Source organism: Lepus europaeus, chromosome 18, assembly GCF_033115175.1.
Source record: "Lepus europaeus isolate LE1 chromosome 18, mLepTim1.pri, whole genome shotgun sequence".
Taxonomy (NCBI): domain Eukaryota; kingdom Metazoa; phylum Chordata; class Mammalia; order Lagomorpha; family Leporidae; genus Lepus; species Lepus europaeus.
In genome coordinates, this window is record NC_084844.1 from 41,804,294 (window position 1) to 41,829,218 (window position 24,925).

Here is a 24,925-nt window from a genome sequence, read left to right on the forward strand (position 1 = left end):
GCTTCACTAAGGCAGGAATTTTGTTGCCTTCTTACTACCTAGAACAGTGTGTGGCAAAGAGTAGGCACTCAGAAAATACTTGCCAAAACAAACAAAAAAACAATATTAACTGAGTCATTAAAATAGTTCCTTATCTGTGTTTATTGTTTCCTAAGTGATAAAAAGAACAATGCAGTATTTGCAAATTTTTCATTGTAAAAATAGAATCAAGGCAAGGTAATAATAGCATTTTCTGTTTCAGAATGGAAACAACAGGAGAACATTATGGTAGCCTCACTTGTCCATAAATATTACCTGTTTTTATCAAATACTGTCATTTGTGCAACAAATGTCTTTTCCCCATCTTCACGATTTCGTTTTCTTCTGGCTGGAAGTTCTTCATTCACATCTGAATTTAACAAACATGTGTCATCAATCAAATATTCAAAAAAAGATTATGCTTTGTAGTCCCTTAACATAAAGCATACTAACTTATACTAAATGAGGTACAAATTATACCAAAGTTGCAATATAATGTTCATATGAAAACTTTTTATAATTTTGCATTTTTACCATATGTGTATGTCATTACCTTTTGACATTCATTGACATTAACTCCTATCTTTGCAAATGCTAATTTGTTTCGAATGATCTTTACAAGGCAAACTCCTCCTCACACTCACTCAAGGTTCTTTCTCAAAAACTTCAAAGGATACTGCAAGACTCAAAAGATTATTTCTTCCAAGGTGCTTTTCCACATATACCGTTAAAATACTCATCATTTTCCTGCAACTTATTTCCTATCTCTCTCCCTACCCTGTGTTGTGAGTCTTTGGAGAACAGGACTAAATGTTTTATCATCTTTATATCCTTAGCACCTGTATGCTGGCTGAATAATTACCTCAAGATGAATTCAGAATTCTGAGAATAGATGGATGGGTAGAGAGAGTGATAATTTGATAAGCATAATGAAATTCATGTCTAACTGGTAAAGTTCATAATAACATTTTTTCAAAGCTTCTTTTTATTTGAAATTTTTCATAGCTTGCTAGATTTAAAATAGCAGTCCTTCCAACCTTGGAAAGGCAAGGTTTTAAAGTAACTCAAAAATACTTTCATAGAATACCATGAAGGAATACTGGCTCAATCACTTTCATTGACTACCTTCATCTTTAATGATAAAATCTAATAAAATTATTGAAATACAAATTACCAATATTGGGGTGGTCATTTGGTCTAGATGGGATGGCCATATCCTATATCGGAGTACCTAGATTCAAGTCCTACCTACACTGCCAATTCCAGATTCCTGCTAATGTGTACCCTGGGGAAACAGGATGTGATGGTTCAAATGTGGGAGAACTGGATTGAGTTCCTGGCTCCCACCTTTGGCCTGGCCTACTCCAGCCACTGCAGGTATTTGGCTATGTATTGAATCAGAAGATGGGAGCTTTGTTTCTTTCTCTCCCTGCTTCTCAAAACATATAAAAATAGGCAGAAAAAATTTTTTTGATTACCAATATTTTCATTGGTTTCTCCATTTATCATTCCATTAAACTCTCTTCTTCCCGGACGAGTCACTCTAAATAGCAATGAGTAAGACTTCACCATATGGCTGTTACTAGGTTCAAATTCATTACTGGAAACTGCAAGGGACGGGAAATTTCCAGGTTTTGTTTGATTGAGGTCAGGATTCAAAGGCACCTGCTTTTTACCTGTGGGAACTTGCCTTATTGGACAACTTACATCCTGCAAAGGTAAAGATTATACATAAGCAATAGTAAAGATTATAATACAACTTCTAATCACACCTACAGAAAATAGGAATAGGCCATGATTACTAAATGGCATGTTAGAATTCTAATCATAGTTCTGAAAATTGTGAAGTCAAAATGAAAATATGAAACAACTATATTTTAATAATAACAACTGGGGATTTCTCCAATACAATGAAAATATTATCTCTAATATTTGGCTGGTCACCTGAGAAAATTTTTATGTTATAAACATGCTTAAAATGCTAACTAAACTCATCAACTTCATTTTTCTTAAATATTTTCTTTTTTAATGTAATAATACCTAATGAAGTTATCGCAAATTAAAAAAGACAGCTGTGACAACTCCATGGTCTAAACATTAAGGATAAAGTAATTTATTTAAACATGTAATTTAACAGCAAAAATATTAGTCATCTTCTGAGTAATGTTCTGTTATCAGCTAACAAGCTACGCTGAACAAGTACAGTGGAAAAACGGAAAGATGCAGAAGGCTTTTGTAACAAGAAAAAAACAGTTCATATCTTAGTTTCTTTTCTAAAATAAAACATATGATTATGGCCTCAAATAAGTTTCTACTCCATGTCAGAGTAGGAGTTTGTACTTCAAGCATGACTACTACCCAAGAAAATGTTTTTGCCTGTTTTTGAAACGCAGACAAAATAGTTACTCTGTACTCATATTTACATTATTTCCCTAAATAATTTATCACAAAGAATATTTATATTGTTGCTAAAATAAAGAATATGGGAGTTGGATGGGAAATGAGGAATGGTATTTCCTAACTTTACATAAACGTTTTAATACAAAGTTACTCCTACTGCCGTATTCTACAACCTGCAAGTGATCTAGCAATCTTCAAGTCTTTTATCACATTATAATCCTGGAAAAATATTAGCAATAAAGACTCTCTATACAGGTCAGTAGCTCCTATTTTTAAAACTCTCAGTAACCTGAAGCCATCAAAAGTACATCTGTACTTTTAATGATAAAATCATCACGATACTTGCTTCCATAGTGATTTCATCATATACAAAAAATGAGATGCAATGTATTAATTAACTAAGTTGGTGACTGATAATGCTGACAAGAGAATTTCTTTGCATGAAAGAAGCATTATAAAAGATATTCCTAATGGGAAAAACTTTTTTAAGTCCTCATCTAAAATTCCAATGGGTACAAAAAGTTAAGTCAATCAGCTAAGAGAATGAAATAGTAGTAAAGGAAATACAGTCATATACTATACCAAATTAGACTAGAAAACAGGGAATCAAGGCTGGCAAAAATCAGTTAACAGTTTTGCAATACAGCCATCATATTACTTGAGTCCTTCAAGTTTAAAAATTGGCTTTAAAAATACAAAATGCAATTACATGTTCAATTAAGAAGAAAGAAAACTAATCCATTTAATCTACCAATATTTTACACATTACCTTTCTTTTTTTGTGGCAGACTTTCACAAGAAGAACTTCCAGAGTAACAGAATTTTGTTCATTTTCTGAGTTTTGTGATGGCTTATCTAAATAGAAATCAATACTTTATCATTTTATCTAGAAATCTGGTAATTGCAAACAACAGACTTCCTATAATTATAAGACTGATCAGAAGTTTACTCTTTTTTCCCCAAAATCAGTCCCAAATCTGCAGCAAACTCTTCAAAAGCCTTATATGACAGAACTTCTAGAAGTTCATGGAAAACAGAATTACTTTGCTGCACAAGATTTTTAAATCCATCCTTTCACAAGAAAAATATAATTATCATCCTATATACCATGATTTTATTTTTATTCACAAAAGATGGGGCTCAATTCATTTATATTTAATGATTACATTTGATTTAAAAAAATCTAACATTTATGATAATAAAAGATTCTGTCCCGGTTGCTCTTCTTCCAGTCCAGCTCTCTGCTGTGGCCCGGGAATGCAGTGGAGGATGGCCCAAATGCTTGGGCTCCTGCACCCCATGGGAGACCAGGATAAGCACCTGACTCCTGGGAAGTGGAGTAGCCAGGACTTGAACCAGCACCCATATGGGATTCCGGCACAGCAGGCGGTGGCTTTAACCACTACGCCACAGTCCTGGCCCCCGAGAGATTTCCATTTTCAATACTATACTCTCTAGAAAAATTAACTAAAAAGGGTTGCAAATTAGGGTTTTGGCACAATCTCTATACCTGCCTTTAAGATTCCAAAGGTGTTTAACAGTTCATACCTAAATTTTTACATCTGTAAGTTCCAATAGTATATAAAACTATTTTACATAGATTAATCCATAAACATATACATGTATAGAAACAAAATAGCTTTTGTTCTGAGGACTGGAACATTATTTTTCTAACTTAAAAACATTCTTATTCAGGACATGCATAAAACATATTTTGATTAGTCTCTTAAGATGTTATATTCAGGATAAAATACTATTTTATTTTTTAATTTTTTAAACATAAGAGCAAAGGCACACACAGATATAAAGAGCTTCTGTCTAATTCCCTCTCCAGATGCCTCTAACTCTAGGCCAAAGCCAGGATCTCAATCCAGGTTGAGACCCTGCTGCTTCTCAGGGTCTGTTTGTATTAGCAGGAAACTAGAATTGGAAGCCAGAGACTGCACTCAAAATCAGGCATTGCAATGTGGAACATGGGTGTCCTAACTGCTAGCCTGCCCAGCATTGGAGCTGGCATTGTGGCTCAGTGGGTAAAGCTGCCGCCTCCAACACCGGAATCCCATATGGGTGCTGATTTGTGTTCTGACTGCTCTACTTCTGATCCAGCTCCCTGCTAATGTACTGGGAAAAGCATCGGAAGATGGCCCAAGTGTTTGGGCCCCTGCCACCCATGTGGGAGACCTGAATGAAGCTTCTGGCTTTGGCCTGGTCCAGCACTGGCTGTCATGGCCATCTGAAGGGTGAACCAATGGATGGACAATCTCTCTGTCTACCTCTGTATCTCCTTCAAAATTAAAAAAATTAAATCCTTAGAAAAACATAAAAAAAGCCCTTTTAAAATAGATTTGTCTGAAAGGCAGAGTTACAAAGAGAGGAAGAGGAGCTGCAGAAGAGAGGGAGACCCTCCATCCACTGGTTCATTCCCTAAATGGCTGCAACGGCCAGGTATAGGCTAGGTTGAAGCCACGAGCCAAGAGCTTCATCCAGGTCTCTCAAGTATTGGTGTACAGGAGCCTAAGTAATTGGGCCATCCTCTACTGCTTTCCAAGGCACATTAGCAGGATGCTAGATGAGAAGTGGAACAGCTGGGACTTGGACTGAAGCCCACATAGGATGCTGGTGTTGTAGGTAGTGGGTTAACTCCCTATGCCACAATGCTGGCACGCAAAAAATTTTAATATGGAAAAAAAAATCAATCCCTAAAACACAATAACAAAAGTACTCTCAGAATAATAATCATCAGGGCTGGCATTGTGGCACAGTGGGTACTGGCAACTCATATGGGCACTGGTTTGAGTCCTGGCTGCTTCACTTCCACTTCCAATCCAGCTCCTTGCTAACGTGCCTGGGAAAGCTGCAGAAGATGGCCCAAGTATTTGGGCCCCTGCACCCTCGTGGGAGACCTAAAGAAGTTCCTGGTTTCAGATCAGCCCAGCTCCAGCCATTGCAGTTTCTCTCTTTGCCTTTCAAATAAATAAATAAATCTTTAAAAAAATTACCGTAGTATTATACTATTAACCTCTTTGTATTCATCCTAAGCTCTTTTGCTAAACAAAAAGAGGAAAAAACAGATTTATAAGGATCTTGACATTAGGAATCTATTTTAAACTTCAAAAAATTTATGTATTTTAATTTAATTTGAAAGGCAGTGAGATAGAGGCAGACACACAAAGGATCTTTCATCTACTAGTTTACTCTCAAATGCCTCCAACAACCAGGGCTAGGCCAGGCTGAAGCCGAGAACTAAGAACTCAGTCTGGGTCTCCTCTGTGGGTGGCAGGAACCTAAATACCTGAGCCATTATTTGCTGTCTCTCAGGGTGGGCATAAACAGGGACCTGGAACAGAATTGGAGTAGACAGGAATCAAACATGGCACTAAGATATGGGATGTGGTTATCACAGTGGCATCTTTTTTTTTTTTTTTTTTTTTGTTAAATATTGTGAAAGGCAGAGTTAGGCAGACATGGGGATGGAGGGGTGGAGGGGGACGGAGGGAGGGAAGGGGGGAAAGAGAGGGGGAGAGAGAGAGAGGGAGGGAGGGAAGGAAGTCTTTCATCCACTGGTTCATTCCCCAAATGTCTACAACAGGCGGAGCTGGGCTGATCTGAAGTCAGGATCCAGGAGCTTCTTCTGGGTCTCCCATGTGGGTGCAGGGACCTAAGAACTTGAGCCATCTTCTACTGCTTTCCCAGGCCATAGTAGAGAGCTGGATTGGAAGTGGAGCAGCCTGGACTCAAACTGGAGCCCATGTGGGATGCCGGCACTGGAGATGGTGGCTTTACCCTCTACGCTACAGGGCTGGCCCCTACAGTGGCATCTTAATCACTGTGCCAAACGCCTACCCCTCCTGGTTTCTTCTGTTGATATTTATTTATTTGAAAGGCTGAGATTTAAAAAAGGATGGTGGTGGGCATTGTGGTGCAGTGGGTTAAGCCCCTACTTGGAATGCTTGTATCTTGCATTAGAGTGCCTGGTTCAAGTCTCAGCTATCCCAGTTTTAATCCAGCTGCCTCCTAATGCACCTGGGAGTAAGCAGATAGTAGTCTAAGTAGTTGGGTCCTTGCCACCAATTTGGAAGACCCTTTTTGAGTTCCAGGTTCCTGACTTCAACCTAGCTCAGCCTCAGCTGTTGCAAGCATGTGCAGTGAAACAGCACAATGATCTCTCATTGCTTTTCAAATAAATACATGTTAAATTAAAAAGGCAGACAAAAGACAGAAATCTCCATCTGCTCGTTCAATTCTGAAATGCCTGCAATTCAATCTGTCTCTCATGTAGGTTGTAGGGGCCAATTACTTGAGCCATCACATGGTACCTCCAAGATACACATAAGCAGGAATCAGGGAACAGAAGTGTCAGGATGATAACTCCAATACTAGATGTGGCATCCCAAGTAGCACTTAACTCACTGCACCACAATGCCCATTTGAAAATGAAAAAAGTGTGGGACAGGAGTTTGGAGCAACAGTTAAGATGCTGCTTGGGGACCAGCACTGTGGTGCAATGAGTTAAGCCACTGCTTGCAATGCCAGCATCCCACATCTGAGAACCAGCTGAAGTCCCCACTGCTTTCAGCTCCCTGCTAATGCACCTGGGAAAGCAGTATTAGATGGCCCAAGTATCTGGGCCTGTGCCACAAGATGCAAGACCAGGCTGGAGTTGGTCTGGACCAGACTTGGCCATTGCAGCCATTTGGTGATGAACTAGTGGAACAAAGATTTCTCTCTCTCTCTAACTCTTTCAAATAAACAAATAAATCTTTAAAAAATAAGAACATGGTGTGTGGTATAGTTGGTTAAGCCGCTGCCTGCAAAGCTAGCACCCCATATGGGTACCGGTTCAAGTCCTAGCTACTCTACTTCTAATCCAGCTTCCTGCTAATGTGCGTGGGAAAGCAGTGGAGGACAGTCCAAAGGAATGGGTCTCTGTCACTCACGTGGGAGACCCAGAAAAGCTCCTGGCTGTTGTGGCTATTTGAGGAGTGAACCAGTGGACAGAGATCTCTCCCTCTCTGTAATTCTGACTTTTAAACAAATAATCTTTAAAAATAATAACAAATAGGCTGGCACCGTGGTTCACTTGGCTAATCCTACACCTCTGGCGCCGGCACCCTGGGTTCTAGTCCCGGTTGGGGCACTGGATTCTGTCCCAGTTGCTCCTCTTCCAGTCCAGCTATCTGCTGTGGCCCGGGAAGGCAGTGGAGGATGGCCCAAGTGCTTGGGCTCCTGCGCCCACATGCGAGACAGGAGGAAGCACCTGGCTCCTGGCTTCGGATCAGCGCAGCACGCCAGCCGCAGCATGCCGGCTGAAGCAGCCATTTGGGGAGTGAACAAACGGAAAAAGGAAGACCTTTCTCTCTGTCTCTCTCTCTCACGCTGTCTAACTCTGCCTGTCAAAAAAAAAAAAAAAAAGACATGAGACCGCTTTGGGGGAGCTGGTTTTGTGGTACAGCAAGCTGTCATCTGTGACCCATGCGCCTGGGAAAGCAGGAAAGATGGCCTAAGTCGGCACCGTGGCTCAACAGGTTAATCCTCCGCCTAGTGGCGCTGGCACACCGGGTTCTAGTCCTGGTCGGGGCGCCGGATTCTATCCCGGTTGCCCCTCTTCCAGGCCAGCTCTCTGCTATGGCCCGGGAAGGCAGTGGAGGATGGCCCAAGTGCTTGGGCCCTGTACCCCATGGGAGACCAGGTGAAGCACCTGACTCCTGCCTTCGGATCAGCGCGGTGTGCCGGCTGCAGTGTGCTGGCCGCGGTGGCCATTGGAGGGTGAACCAACGGCAAAAGGAAGACCTTTCTCTCTCTCTCACTGTCCACTCTGTCAAAAATAAAAAATAAAATAAATAAATTAAAAAAGGAAAAAAAAGATGGCCTAAGTGCTTGGGCCCCTGCCACCCTTGTGGGAGACCCAGCTGGAGTTCCAGGCTCCTGGCTGTGACCTGCTTCAGTCCCAGCCATTGCAGCCATTGGGGAATGAACAAGCAGATAGAAGATCTCCCCTCTATACCCTGTAGCCCTGCTTTTCAAATAAATAAATCTTAAAAAAAAAAAAAAAAAAATGCTGCATGAGATGTCCACATCCCATTCTGGAGTGTCTGGGTTCAAGTACTGCTTCCACTTATGGATCTTTCTGCTGATGAGCATCCTGGGAAGCAGTAAGTAATGGACCAAGTAACTTGGTTTCCTATTGCCATTTGGGAGACCCAAATTTTGTTCAGCCTGGCTTCAGCCTGGCCAAGTCCTAAATAGTGTGGATCCTGGGGGTGGAGTGGGGTGGAGTGGGGTAAATGAGCAAATGGAAGAATTATCTGTCGCTCTGCGTAAATGAACTTACAAAAACCTACAAATACACCTTGAATGAACAAGAAAAGAAACTATCTGCTTCTTCCCAACTTCCACTAATTTCAGTTACAATTGGAAATTATTTTCTGGAAACAGAAGTAGCAACGATTTACTTTCCCATTTACTTCAACAATATCAAACAAACAAAACCGTAAACAGAATCTGAGCAACTTTTGAACTTATTTTTTAAGTGTGTAGACAGGAAAAAAATTAAGCAGACTATTTTCAAAGCATTCTCAGTGATTACATGTTAAATTAGTTCCTGGAAACACAGGGCTAATGAAACTATAAAATTCCAAGTTTCTAAAAGAGTTCATATACCTTAGATGTACCACAGAAAACCAAATATGGATGGTTAGAAACAAGGATTCCAGAAGACAACTATAATTTAAGGAAGGGGGCAAGTCATACAAAAGCTATTCAGGTTACTTCTTTATAAAAAATATGCCAGATTTAAGGCAAAAAACTAGAAGTTACATTAGATGCTAACACAGATATGATTACACATCAAATTTCTTATGTAAAAAATCTGACCAACGAGCTGGCATTGGGGTATGAATTAAGCCATTCCTTCCAACACCAGCACCCCATATCAGAGTTCTGGTTCAAGTTTCCAGCTACTCCATTTCTGATTCAGCTTCTTGCTTATAGCACCTAGGAAGGCAGTGGAAGATGGTTCAAGTAGTTGGGCCCCTGTCACTCATTTGAGAGATCAAGACAGAGTTGCAGACTTCTGACTTCAGCCAGGCCCAGATGTGGCTGTTGTGGCCATTTGGGGAGTAAATCAGTGGATGGGAAATCTTTTCTCCTCTCTCTCCCTCTCCCAACCCTGACACTGCCTTTCCAAAAACAAAACAAAGCTGAAGAGTTATCAAATTATTCTAATATAACCATCTTATTATTAACCTTTGTTTCTTACTGAACAACCCTACAGACAACCTGGTAGGCTTCTAATACAGGTTTTGTTCCACTACATTATATTTGATATATACATAAATGTAAGATGGACAAGTATATAGGAATTTTATCCATTCTGAAAATAACTTTTTGAAGGATGCTTTCAGCTTCTGCTGAAATAACATAAAAGTACTATATAATTTTCTTTGTATAATATCAAACATACTAAGGTATCCCATTGGTAACATTCTTATGTCAGTTGTTTTACTACTTAAAAAAAAAAATTATGCAGCAATATTAACTCAAAATGTTTAAAAAAGAAAAGGTTGTATTAGGAGACTCTTCACCCATATGAGTTACAAGGCAATTAATTAACATTTTCATCAATAGCCTTTATAATTTAATTTAAAAATATTATCAGAATCAACATTCCATTAAATATATTTTATATATTTATACAAAAAAGCTTTTTTTTCACATTCACATTCACATTGACACTTCTGTTAAGAATGTGGAAATATTTACTTTTAAGTACATACCATTTTTGTGGAAGAAACCAGTAAATGTAAGCTGCAAATGAGCTGACAAGCTAAATAAAACAAATAAAAGGTTTTATCACTTTAATGTTCAGCAATAAATAATCTAGACTTTAAAATATAACACTGAAATCACAGCTATTTCAATTAACATAAATATTTTTTTTTCTCATTCATAACTGTTACTCAAGTCCATGACTCCATGTTTTTCCTGTCAGGACATTCAAAATAATGTTTTTAATATACTTAAAAACATAATCAACAAAACCTCCAACTCACAAAAAACAAACACACAAATGTATCAAATAAGAAAACAGACCACATCAAATGACAGACCACATGATTTACTATACTTTAGTGTGCTATCTATAAAATGGGGTTTCCCTTTCCATCACTCAAAATGAAATTTTGATAAGGTTACCTGATTCCACATAGAAATTTTAATTTGAATATTTTAAAGCTATAGAAATTCAATCTTCCAAACAGATGATGCAGAACCATTACTTTATGCTTCAATTAAGAGTGAAACAATTACAAATGTGTTATAGATCTATAGTTTACCATTTAAACATGTCATCTTCACCTTTAGCCTTAAAAACTATGGAAAAGGAAGTATGAATTAGTTCTGAAAACTAGTTCTTTTGTTCTGAAAAACACCTATCAACCATGGAAAAACCATTAGAATGGGATATACTAACAGAAACATCAACAGCCTTTTATTATCTCTAACTGCAAAAAAGAACAATTGTATTTGTTGATCTGCAGCCATTTATATGTTTTTAGAGCAGTTGCTTTGGTATAACGTAAACTGCATTATAGAGGGCTACAGAAAATAGATGGTAGAGAAAGAGAGGCAGGAGTGATCCCTTACTCAAGAAATTTACTTGGGGCCGGTGCTGTGGCATAGTAGGCTAAGCCTCCGCTTGTGGTGCCGGCATCCCATATGGGCACCAGTTCAAGTCCTGGTTACTCCTCTTCTGATCCAGCTCTCTGTTTATAGCCTGGGAAAAGCTGTGCAAGATGGCCCAAATGCTTGGGCCCCTACACCCACAAGGAAGACTCAAAAAAGCTCCTGGCCCAGCTCCAGATGTTGCAGCCATTTGGGGAGTAAACCAACAAATGGAAGACCTTTCTCTCTGTAACTCTTGCCTCTCAAATGAGTAAGATCCTAAACAAACAAACAAACAAACAAACAAATGCAACAACTGGGGCCGCCGCCTGCAGTGTCGGCATCCCATAAGGGTGCTGGTTCAAGTCCTGGCTGCTCCACTTTCTGATCCAGCTCTCTGCTATGGCCTGGTGAAGCAGTAGAAGATGGCCCAAGTGCTTGATCCCCTGCAACTGCATGGGAGAACCAGAGGAAGGTCTTGGCACCTGGCTTCGGACAGGCACAGATTCAGCCATTGTAGCCATCTGGGGCATGAACCAGAGGATGGAAGACAAACTCTTTCTCTCTCTGCCTCTCTGTAACTCTGCCTTTCAAACAAAATAAATAAATCTTAAAACAAAAACAAAGAATTAAAGGAAATAGCAGTTACAGGACAATAAAAATCAGTAAAGAGTATTTAAAAATTATTTAATGGGGGCTGGCACTATGGTGTAGCAGGCTCAGCCTGCATTTGTGGCACCAGCATCCCATATGGGTGCCAGTTTGTGTCCTGGCTGCTCCTCTTCCAACCCAGCTCTCTGCTACGGCCTGGGAAGGCAGTGGAAGATGGCCCAAGTCCTTGGGCCCCTATACGCATATGAGAGACCTGGAAGAAGATCCTGACTCCAGGTTTTGGATGGGCCTACCTCCAGCTGTTGCAGTCATTTGGGGAGCAAACCAATAGATGAAAGACTTTTCTCACTGTCCCTCTCTATGTAACTCTGCCTATCAAATTTTTAAAAAAATTTAATAACCTGCCGGCGCCGCAGCTCACTAAGCTAATCCTCCGCCTTGCGGCGCTGGCACACCAGGTTCTAGTCCAGGTCGGGGCACCGATCCTGTCCCGGTTGCCCCTCTTCCAGGCCAGCTTTCTGCTGTGGCTAGGGAGTGCAGTGGAGGATGGCCCAAGTGCTTGGGCCCTGCACCCCATGGGAGACCAGGAGAAGCACCTGGCTCCTGCCATCGGATCAGCGCGGTGCGCCGGCCACCGCGCGCCAGCCGCGGCGGCCATTGGAGGGTGAACCAACGGCAAAAGGAAGACCTTTCTCTCTGTCTCTCTCTCACTGTCCACTCTGCCTGTCAAAAATTAAAAAAAAAAGATTAATAACCTATATATTTGAGAGGCAATGAGACAGAGACAGAGAGCTCCCATCAAAGGTTTATCCCCTAAATACATGTAACAGCTGGAGAAGAGGCACTGAAACCAGGAGTTGTTAACTTAGTTCAAGACTCACATGGGTGAACAGACCCGACTTGTGTGAACAATCACTGCTGCTTCCCAGGGTCTGTATTAGCAGGCAGCTGGATTTAGAAGCTGGAGCTCAAACCCATGTACTACGATGTGGGGTGTAAGCACGAACTGCTAGGTCAAATGTCCACCTGTTTCTTTTCTTAAATGATAATGACAATCTAGGCGGTTTATAATCAGAAGAGTGGTAACAAAGGCATTGAGACAAGAGAGAATTAAAGGGGAGTGACAATTTGAAATGAGAACATATCATAAAAATGTTAGCCTTGTATATTTTCCTAGGACTTCTCTATTTCTAACAGAGCAATAGGAGGTGAGTGAGGTATTTCAGTGAAATATTGGGGATGTTTCTATTTTCTTAGTGAGGTGTGCAATGAAAACACCTACTAAAAAACAACGTGGAGGTAGAGGGGAGACATGGGCATGGTGGCAGAGAGGGTTGGGCCACTGCTTGTGATGCCTTTATCTTTAAACCAAGTATGTGTTTTGAGACCCTGCTATTGTGCATTTCCAATCTAGCGTTCTGATAATGTGCCTGGGAGGCAGATGATGGCTAAGAACCCAGGTTCCTACTACCCATGTGTGAGATCTAGATGGGGTTCCTGGCTCCTGATTTCTCCCCAGTTTGGCCTAGCTCCAGCTATTGTAGACATCTGGAGAGTGAACCAGTTGATGGAAAATGCATCACTCTCTCTCTCTCTTCCATTCAAATAAATAAATAAACCTTTACATTTAAAAAGTTACTATTCCTATAAAAATAGTTTCACAAATTTTACCTTACAAAGCAGAATTAGCTAAACCTTAAAACATAACTCAGGGGCTGGCATTATGACACAGCATGTTAAGCTACTGTTGGCAGCCCTGGCAGCCCATATGGGTGAGTCCCAGATGCTCTACTTCTGACCCAGTTCCCTGTTAATCTGCCCAAGAGAGCAGAAGATGGCCCAGGTCCATGGACCACAACACCCATATAGAAGACCTGGAAGGAATTCCAGGCTCCAGGCTTCAGCCTGGCCCAGGCCTGGTCATTGCGGACATTTGGGGCATGAACCAGCAAATGAAACATCTCTAGGGGCCGGTGCTGTGGCGTAGCAGGTAAAGCCACCATCTGCAGTGCCGGCATCCCATAAGGGTGCTGGTTTGTGTCCCGGCTGCTCCACTTCCAATCCAGCTCTCTGTTGTGGCCTGGGAAAGCAGCAGAAGTTTGGGCCCCTGCACCCAGTGGGAGACCTGGAGGAAGCTCCTGGCTTCAGACTGGCATTGCTCCAGCTGTTGTGGCCAATTGGTTAGTGAACCAGCGAATGGAAGACCTCTCTTCTCTCTGTGTAACTCTGACTTTCAAATAAATAAATCTTAAAAAAAAAAAAAAAAAAGATCTCTACTCCCAACCCCTACCATTAACTTTGCCATTTGAATAAATAAATTTTGAAAAGTAAGAAATAAAACATAACTAAAAGAGGAATGCTCTAAAATCTCCACATAGTAGAAGATAACACATTAGTCAAAACAGATCTATCAAATTACAGTTTGGTCAATTAAACTTACATACTAAGGCCAGGTTAGTTTTCTCAAAATACTGTTTTATAACTATCACTCTATCTGCAAACTTTCTAATGAGCTCCCAGCTACTAAATCTTTTGTCTACATGCTACCTATGACTCTCATTTATTATTATGGCCACCAAAGCCTTATATAGAAAAATAAAGGGCCACCGTTGTGGCGTAGCACGTAAAGTCACCGCCTGCAATGCCATCAACTCACATCAGACTGCTGTTTCAAGTCCCTCAGCTTCAGATCCAGTTGCTATCAATGTACCTGGGAAAGCAGCAGAAGATGGCCCAAGTGCTTGGGCCCATGTGAGAGACCTGGATGGAATCCTGGGCTCCTGTTTCAGGCTAGCCAAGACAAGATGACTGTGGTCATTTGGGCCGTGAACCAACAGATGGAAGATCTCTAATGCTGCCTTTCAAATAATGGATGGGAGGGAAGGAAGGTAGGAAGGAAGGAGGAAGAGACTGCAATGATAGAGACTGAAAGTCCAAATTTGAATTCTGGCTTCAATTATTAGCTGTGACCTAATATATACAAAAGAAGATATTGTTTCTCTCTAGATTGTGAAGCCTGTATATATTGGTATTTCTTCTACCAAGATCCTAACTTCAATCATCCCAGGGCTTTCTTTCATAAGCATCTGAATTTAACTTTTTGTCACTATTTTCTCACAGGCATTCTTTATTAAAAAAATATATATATATTTATTTGAAAGGCAGAGTTACAAAGAAATAGGGAGAGGCAGACATAAAGAAAGAAAGAGAGAGAGAGAGATTGATCGATTGATCCTTCATCTGCTGATCCACACTGCAATGGCCAGGGATGGGCCAGGCTGAATCAGGAACCTATAACTCCATCCAGGTCGCCCACGTAGCTGGCAAGGCCCAACGCACTTGAGTCACCTTTCACTGCTTTCCTAGGAGCATTAACAGGGAGCTGGATTGGAAGTGGAGAAGCTGGGACTCAACTGGTGCTCACATGGGAAGCCAGAGTCACAAGTGGTGGCTTAACCTGCCTGACCACAACAATGGTCCCTATACATGTTCTCTTTCAAAAGTCTTTTTATTATACTGGTAACCCTAGCAGCTAGACACTCAACAAACACTTTTTATAAGGATAATGTCCTCTTAGAGTAGTGAGCTTTTGTAGAGATTACGGCTCATTATACTCACTAATAGTATCATTTACATGGCTTTTCTAGGAAATGTGAGACTAAGTTCCAACTATAAAATGCCAGAAACATCTTATTTATCTACACCAGAACATATTTTAAATCAGCCTTACTCAAATATAACTATAGTTAGTTATATTTATTTATTATATACTATATATCTATAAATATATTTTATATATTTATTATATATTTACATATATAACTCAAAATAACTAATTATTAGAACTACTATCAAGAGTAACACTTTAAGAAACTTTATAGAAATTTAACTTGGGATCACAAACATGTGCCACTGCATTTTACAAAAGTATCAATCTACAAAAGACTGGAAATGAAAAAGCAATGGTACAGTATATTACTTGGGATAGCCATCACTATAACACTGTTTCTTTTTTTTTTTAATTTATTTGACAGGTAGAGTTATAGACAGTAACACTTTTTCTTTTAAGATATAATTTATTTATCTAGGCCGGCGCCGTGGCTTAACAGGCTAATCCTCCGCCTTGCGGCGCCAGCACACCGGGTTCTAGTCCTGGTTGGGGCGCCGGATTCTATCCCAGTTGCCCCTCTTCCAGGCCAGCTCTCTGCTATGGCCCGGGAAGGCAGTGGAGGATGGCCCAAGTCCTTGGGCCCTGCACCCGCATGGGAGACCAGGAGAAGCACCTGGCTCCTGGCTTCGGATCAGCACGATGCGCCGGCCGCAGCGGCCACTGGAGGGTGAACCAACGGCAAAAAGGAATACCTTTCTCTCTGTCTCACTATCCACTCTATCAAAAAAATAAAAAATAAAAAAAAAGATATAATTTATTTATCTGAAAAGTAGAGCCAGAAGAGAGTGAGACAAAGAGGGAGGGATGGAGGAAGGAAGAGATTGAGAGATCTTCCATCCTCTGGATCACTCCCCAAATAGCCACAATAGCCGGGGTTGGTCCAGGCTGAAGGAAGGAGTCTGGAAATCCATCCAGGTCTCCTACATACATGGCAGGGGCCCAAGTACTTGGGACATATCCACTGCTTTCCCATATTAGCAGGGAGCTGGATTGGAAGCAGAGCAGTTGTAACTTAAACTGGTCTCATTTGGGATGTCAAAGGCTTAACACACTGTGCCACAATGCCAACCCCAACACTTTCTTTTTTAAAAATCTTTAACATTTCTTGTTACAAAAAATAGCTCCAGATTTCAATTAATCAATTTTAAAAAATCACTAGGAATATAATATAAACTTGCTATGCATTATTTCTCCTCCCCACCTCAAACTAAACACTCTGATATGTACCTAGAATAAAGTGTAATGATGATCCATTCTATAGGTGGTGGCTTCCAAGAAAAACCAACCAGGGCAAAGTTTTCTTTCCCTTCCCCTCTCTTGTGGTTACTATGTCCACATCTTAATGGTTAAGCTGGCTCAGACCAAGAGAAGGAAAAGAAACATGTAAAGCTGGGCAAGCCTATATGGTTTTAGGCTGCAAGGACCTAGTTCAGATGAACAGGGTAAGATAACAGGAAGCAGGCAACATACTAATAAGAAATTAAATGGGGGCTGGCATTGTGGCATAGTGGGTTAAGCCACCACCTGCAGCACTGGCATCCCATCACTGGCATTAGACACACAGGTAACACTCTTGTGATAAGAAGATAGTTGAATGAGGGATAGCACGTGTCTTTTCATGTACTATGTCACCTTCCAGAAGTACTTTAGAGAAAAGAAAGGAATTATTAAAAACCCAAGATTATAAGGAACATTTTAAAGCTCTGCTCTTTATTACTCAGATTTTAATAACCAAATATAAGGGCTGGTGCTCTGGCGTAGAGGTTAATCTGCTGCCTGCAGTGCCAGCATCCCACACGAGCACTGGTTCAAGTCCTGGCTACTCCACTTCCTATCCAGCTCCCTGTTATTAAGCCTGGGAAAGCAGTAAAGATGGTCCAAGTCCTTGGGCCCCTTCCACCCACACAGGAGGAGATCTGGAAGAAGCTCCTGGCTCCTGGCTTCGGCCTGGCCCAGCCCCAGCAGTTGCAGTCACCTGGGGAGTGAACCAGCAGATAGAAGATATCTCTCTCCTTCTCTGCCTCTCCCTTTCAAATAAATAAATAAAAATAAGATATGCTCAGTGACAAGTGATGAGGTACTTTCAGGAGTAGGCAAATAAAAATTTACGGGGCTGGTACTGTGACACACAGCAGTTTAAGCTGCTGCCTGCAGAGTCAACATCCCATATTGGAATGCCAGTTCAAGTCTTGGCTAATCTGCTGATTCTGCTTTTGCTAAAGCACCTAGGAAAGCAATGGATGACAGCCCAAGTACTTGGGTTGCTTCAACCCATGTGGGAGACTCCAGATGGTGGAGTTCCTGGTTACTGTTTTCAGTCAGGTCCAGTCCCAGCTGCTGGAAGCACTTGAAGAGTGAACCAGCAGATGAAACATCTCTTTCTCTCCCCACCCCACACTCTGCCATTTAAATAAATCCCTTTAAAAAAAAAAAAAAAAAGAGAGAGAGAGAAAGAGAGAAAGAAATTTATGAGTCAGGTTCTGACGAGGGAACTAAAACACAAAAGCAAAAAGATGTCAATTTGCAAACTTCAGAACTTACTCAGGACAGGATCTTAAAACAACAAAAAAAAAATTAAGGGAAGAAATTAATTTTACTAATAATGGGGAAGATATACAACCAACTTAATCAGTTTAAAACTTAAAAACACAGCCATATCTATAAAATAGAAGAGTAGGGAAACCCACTAATGCAACAGTTCTACTTAAAATAATTTGAGGGCTTCCCTGAGATAAAGACTACATCCCTAAATAGACTACAGGTTATTATTTGGCCATGCATTACTTGAACCTGTATTATTTGACCATGGCCACCTGTTCCAGGATCTTCTCATGCCACTCCACCTGCTCTCTCTCTACTCAGCTACTGTGGCTTCAAATGCTTTATCCAGAACCACCTATACTGTTCTTTCCTCCCCATTTTACTTCTTTTTTTTTTAAAGATTTATTTATTTATTTGAAAGGCAGAGTCACAGAAGGGGACAGGGATTGGTGGGGAGGGATAGGGAGATCTTATATCTGCTAGTTCACTCCCCAAATGGCTGCACTGGCTGGGCCTCAGCTGAAGCCAGGAGCCATCTGGGTTTCCCACATGGGTGGCAGGTGCCCAAGCACTTCAGCCATCTTCTGCTGCTTTCCCAGGCACATTAGCAGGGAGCTAAATTGGAAGTGGAGTGGCTGGGACTTGAACCAGTGCTCAGACGGGACACTGGTTTCAGGATGCCAATGTCACTGAAAGCTGCTTAACCTCTGTGCCATGACACTGTTCCCGATACCAGCCCCCTATGTTCACCTTTCAAATACCAGCTTATTTTTTTCAGAGAACTCTTCCCTAACCAACACCATTCTCATATTCAGCACCTTTACTTAAGAGCTGGTTCTGTTGCTTTATACACTCAGAGTTACCTTGTATTTTTCTTTCCTAGCATTTTTTAAAGGAATTTATTTTTAAGATCTATTTATTTATTTGAAAGTCAGAGTTACAGAGAGGCAGAGGCAGAAAGCTATTAATATATTGGAGTCTCATGGCCCTACCTAGCACTACTGATATTTTTTATATGATTATGCCTTTCACCTCAAACACTAAGCTCCATAAAGGCAGGGTTGTCTTCTGCTTTGTTCAGCTCTATATCCTCTAGGGCTTAATGCAGTGCCCAGGACAAGTTACATTAAAGAAACAGGAATCTTCCTGGCCCAGGTCCTTAGGCCCCTGCATCTGCGTGGGAGACCCAGAAGAAGCTCCTTACTCCTGGCTTTGAATCTGCCCAGCTCCAGCCGTTGCGGCCATTTGGGGAGTGAAGCAGCAGATGGCAGGCGTCTCTCTCCCTGCCTCTCTATAATTCTGCCCTTCAAATAAATAAATAAATCTTAAAAAAAAAAAAAAGAGAGAAGAAAAAAGGAATTGGGAATCTTCCCCAAAAATATAGGTCCAAATCTTGTTATTACACACACACACACACAAATGCTACAAAAGGGGGTGTTTAATTACTAATTTCTAATAGTTAATTACTAAAGTTTAGATTTCAACAAAAATAAAAATTAAAATATACTTCACCTTATTATCTTACTAAAAACATGTTTGAAAATATCCCTAATACAATTTCTAGCTTTCAGTTCACAGGATTTCTTCAGCTATTAACAGTGGGCCAGGAATGGAAGATAAGGGAAGAAAGAAGATACATTTTGATTCTCATTTGGCCCTGGGAAACACTTTGGGAAGCAATTCAAATTTGGAAATATTTTCATGATATGTTTGTCCATGGAGATGCACTTAGAAGCCAAGAGTTACAACTACAGAATTCCAAAGTGGTAGGATTGATGGCATAAGAAAAACTCTGGAATCCTGAGAGGATGGACAACTACAGAAAGGCAAGAGATTTATTCGAGGAAGCTATAGTGCTTGGTCAAAATCTGTAATAAAGTATAAGCTGGAGAACCAGAAACAAGAGCTAGAGAAGGTATCATATCAGACATTATAAAAAGAAAATAAAGATGTTTTAAATACACATAATCACACCAAAAACAAACAAACCAATTCATGGATAAACAAAAGGAAAAACCTGGGGAATAGAGAAGTGACTACAATAAGTTTCTGAAACTTGCATATCACTCTGAAGTTTTCAGAAGTCACTCTTCCAGAAAAGAAACAATCTGCTTGGATTACAGTCTTTAACATTGATTTTTAAGATCATAAATGACAATTCTGATGTGTTGTCATGAACTGACTGTACTTAATGTAAAAACCATGAAATGTCCCATAATTTTTTTTCTATTAGCTCCTTTCGGTAGTAAGTTTTTACAAGTGACTTCTATAACAACTGTAGATATAAATTATAAAAGACTCCAGAATACCAATTTCTTCTGCACAGACAATGCTAACATTTTGGTTTAGTTTGTAAGCCACTGTAAATGTCATAATTTGTTCAGATTGATTATACTAACTTTTGGGCTTTAGTATGTGATAGCTTTATATATCTTGATATGCCTATGGGCTTCAGGGATGAAACACATTAGGTTTGGGAGTGGAAGATACTGCAACTTTGAAAGCCCTGAAAGAATTTGAATTCCAGTGGAAGACTCTCAAACTACAGCTGTTGATTCTACCCAGGATCCAATCAAACTTCATGAATGAGATCCCTATGTCCAAGATGGTATGGTGAATGTAGACAGAAGACAGAAACTTTTGTATAAGTTACACAATTTAAGATTTTAACTTCTACCAATTAACATTATGGGCCAATAAAGAATTTGACAGTTTTTACAAGCAAAGTTTTACAGTGCTGCCATTATATACTGGTGGCTAGGGTACTTCTCACACCCCTATGTAATAACTTTAGCAGAAAAAATAAGATTATGCTTAATTTAAGACAATATACAGAGGAAATCTTACACTATGCAGTCTCGGGGGTAAACTTGAAATTAAGTAGTTTCTCAATTCACTTTAGTGACTCTGGTGCAACACTGAGATATTCATAAAAATCTTGTCAGAGGAGACTTAAAATGACCAAATCAATGGACCCAGTTGGACCCTAAAGATTGAAAACATCTTTCAAAATTACAAGCAGCAACTTTATATAACCTTGCTTCTGTTGAGCTGCTTCATCTGAACCTACTGTGTCAAAAGGAACAAGTTATCAGAGGAAGGACTGTTCAAAGAACTGACCAGTATAATGTATCTTCCTCACAGCACACTCTTAGGGAAGTTTCTGTAATATTTATCAAACCCAATGTCACAATGAGACAGTAGTAGGGTTCAGCTGTGAGGAATGTAGAAACTTGATAGTAAAGATGACAAAAAGGGTCAAATGTTCTTTTTGTTGGTTCATTCTTCCTTTTCACTTAAATCTTGAAATCTTAGAAAACTACTAAAGTGGTCAGAAGAAGCAAGAAGGTCAAAACAGACTTTGTCTATAGCCTATATTTTCAGTAAAAAAGGCCCTGAGGATCCTTGTCCAGGGTAGGTGACCACTGACAAGCACTTGGAGTAGAAATTCAAACAGAAAATAGAGTGTGCATGCAACTCAAGAATATTCATTCTTTCTTAGAGAGTACTCCTCCTTAGGCAGTGATAGACTAGGGAAAGATTTAGGATCTTTGCTTCTAGAATTGACTACTGGACCTTACTTACAAGTCAGGATTGCCTAGACATGGAAATATAAATTATACTCCAAACCTGTAAGAGTGCAATATACAAAATAAAAAAAAGTGACTTTACAATTCAAGTAACAAAATCACCCAATTCAAAAGACAAAATACAAATGACTATAAAAATGAAGTCTTTTATCAGTCATTAAAACAATGAGATAAAAAATGGACCATTATTAAGTATATATCCTATAAGATATGAATTAAAATGTCAAGGGGAAAAATACATTGGCAATTTTTCCAACTCCAGGTTTTTAAAAAAAATTCACTGTTTTTACTTCTGAATTCTCCCTAAAAGTAATCATGAATGAATAAACATCACTAAAATTCCCATTTCTTTCTAGAATATCCAATTTTCTTTAGTCCACATATCAAATAACAAATGGAAGCATACTATCTAGAGTAAGCAATCATTACACTAGTCAGAATATTTATGGGTTAGTCTGGCTATATATTCAAAAATTTACAGTAAGTAGACTCTGTCCAAAGGGTCAAGTTTCCAAAACTGCCATGTGAAAAACATATTTTTGGAGCTACTGTTTGAAAAACATATTTCAAATATAAAGTATGACTATTTTGCCTGAGGGATTTAAATGAGGGAAAGGAAAAGAAAGGAAAAAAACAGCCTCTCTAACATCTGAATATAATTACTCAGAAGAGATGTGATGCTGTGAAGCACCTGCCATAGCACCTAGCAAACAGGAGTATACCACAAATGTGAGTCTCATTCCCTCCTTAGAGTAGTAGTAAGATTAAGATCAATGGCAGAAGTTATAAGCTTTGATTCAAAATATAAGAAATTGGTAACAGAGGTAAACGATAAAGAACACAACGGCCTTACAAAACACTGAGTTCTTCAACACTGAAGGTATTCAAGCCAAGGCTTAAGTTATTCTCTGACAAGAATGCTGCAGAAGTTAATAACTGACTTAATTATGAATTTGGGCCAGCTGACCTCTAAGGTTCCTTCTAACTCCTTATGATATTGAGGTGATCACTAGGGGAATGATCACTGTAATTTTTCCTCTTTCCTGTAAATCAGTTAATGCAAACTGACAGGTTTTCTTACCTATGAGATTCTTGCTCTCCTTTCATTTTCTCTACTTTTGATAACATATCATCAACTTTAAATGTTTTCCTGGAAGAAACAGATAAACAAAATAATCACTTCTCAACTGAGAAAAACAAACAAATTATACTTCATCATCACTATAAATAGGCAATATGGGAATCTGATTTTGATTATTTTTGTAAGATAACTCTGGATGGTTAGCCGTAACAATGAGATAGTATGGTATTATAATGTAGCAGACAAGCTTTCAAAGTTCCACCTCTAATACTAACTTTTTCATGAAACCTTTTGTAATAATCCCCAAGCCAGAGTGATTTCTCCTATTCATGGCATTTCATTTACATTTACTGTGACATCTAGTCTTCCACACGTAAAACTTCTGAAAATATTTTATTCTCTTACTAGATTGTAAGTTCCTGAAGGGCAGTAATTGCTCTTCCTCAAGGAAAGCCATATAGTGCTTGGTACAGTGCCTTATTCTTGGTAGATATTCAAGCATCTGTTTAACTGAGCCAAACAAATGCAAGTTATGCATATTCTGAAACACTCTCATATCACTGTTAAGCAACACAACAAATGTGTACTACCACCATCACATAAAAATGGATATTCTATAAAAATGTATCTAAACTTTATAAGGCAGCCTCAAAGATTACTACTAGCAAAACTTAAATTATACTAAAGAGTGGTTTTAAAGAATCATGAAAATTTTTTGAAGTTAGGGGATATATCTATCAAATCAAAATAAAATTATATATTAGAACTTATTTTCTTTTAAGAGCATGTGAGTGCCCATCTTCTGGTTCACTCCCTAAATGTTCAGTAGTTGAGAACTCAATCTGGATCTCTCACATGGATGGCAGGAACCCACCCAACCACCTGAGCCATCACTTCTGCTTCCCACGGTGTGCATTAGCAGGAAGCTGAAATCAGGAACAGGAGCCATAACTTGAACCCAGGCACTCCAATATGGAATGCAGGTGTACCAACAAGTAGTTTTAACTGTTAGCCCAAATGCCTGCCCCATATTAGCTTTTAACTTGACAAGTTTAGGAAGAAAAAAAGTAATTTTTCTAAAAAACAGAGATCAAATATGATCTCCCAAAATAATTAAAGAATGAACAGACTGTAAAACAAGCTTCATCTTAATTTTTAGGGCAATCTATGATATGTTCTAGACTTGAAAAGCTTAATATATTTCACATTAACTTATTACCTTATATTGCTTGAATGCAGATACTAGAAATTATTAGTATACTCATTCCTCAAAAACTAGCATTGTACTCAACTTATATAATAAAAATATATTAATGAAAATATATTACAGTAAAATATGGAAAGGAAGAACAGAACCTAATCTACAGTGAGTAAAAGAGTAGCCTCTATTAACAAAAGAACTTTTAAAAACAAAGCTTCTCTCTTTACCTTTAGAATAATTGAAAACTTCAATATTAAAGTAACATCCAACAGAGCACAGCAAGAAGTACTTTCTGAAGGATGGCAATACAATTTCAATTTCCAGAGATAGAGAGAAGAAAGAAGACTTTTAGGCTAGTTAAAAAGACCTGGTCAGTATAAATACTGAAAGTCACCATCAAGGAGGATTATAAAGTTACTAGAAACTTTTTAAGAACAGTATGTTTATCTTGATGTAATGATTAAGAAGATATTCTGTCTGTAGGAAGAAAATTAAGACTGTAAGGGCCAAGATTAATCTCTTCCAACATTATGAAGTTGTATACAGGAGAAGTGAACAGGAAAACTGAATTTAACAATCATCTGAAACAGGGAAGATATACAAGCAACCAGGTTTCCTTAGGAAAAAACAAGCAACATAAGCAACTATATAAAAGCAGCTCCTCTGCTAACATCAAGTATTTCTGATATCTAGAGAAGTAATGCCACTACAGCTTATATTTAATACAGGAAATAGTTATCAAAAGGTCACTAAAAAAAGACTATTTTAAAAAATTCAAGAAATTTCTGGACATTTTCTCAGGAGGATTCAGAGATAGCTTATATGAAATGTAGGAAAAAGGATTTAATAAAAGATGTCCTTCTCACCTGTATTTCTACTGTTAGGATAGTGTTAGCCTACAGAATTTGAGTATTTCTACGTGTAAAGCTGAAGTACAAGATGAGTTTAACCAATACAACAGAATTAATAATACAACTGAGAGTATGACTTCAAAGGATGTAGCATGCTTATTCCAACAATGGATATTATGTTGTTGTTACAGCTGTAGTAAAAAAGGAGCATGAAAAACAATTTAAGGAAAGAACATAAGCACAGCTAAATCAGCTACCTTCCAAAGTCACCAAAAACTCTGGAGGCACGGCAATCACAGA

The 24,925-nt window shown here is 39.2% G+C and overlaps 1 protein-coding gene across 3 annotated transcripts in view; it reads right to left on the reverse strand.

Moving 5' to 3' along the window:
* The window catches only part of SUZ12 (SUZ12 polycomb repressive complex 2 subunit), a 57,106-nt gene that overhangs the window by 27,441 nt on the left and 4,740 nt on the right, over positions 1–24,925 (reverse strand). For 2 of the 3 annotated variants that reach the window (XM_062216268.1, XM_062216265.1), the window contains 5 exons: positions 22,574–22,642; positions 10,194–10,243; positions 3,188–3,273; positions 1,497–1,728; positions 295–388 (listed from right to left, as the gene is read on the reverse strand). In XM_062216268.1, coding sequence (XP_062072252.1) covers positions 295–388; positions 1,497–1,728; positions 3,188–3,273; positions 10,194–10,243; positions 22,574–22,642 — 531 coding nt within the window. The remainder of the gene's footprint in view (positions 1–294; positions 389–1,496; positions 1,729–3,187; positions 3,274–10,193; positions 10,244–22,573; positions 22,643–24,925) is intronic. The other variant, XM_062216266.1, reaches the window with a different exon arrangement.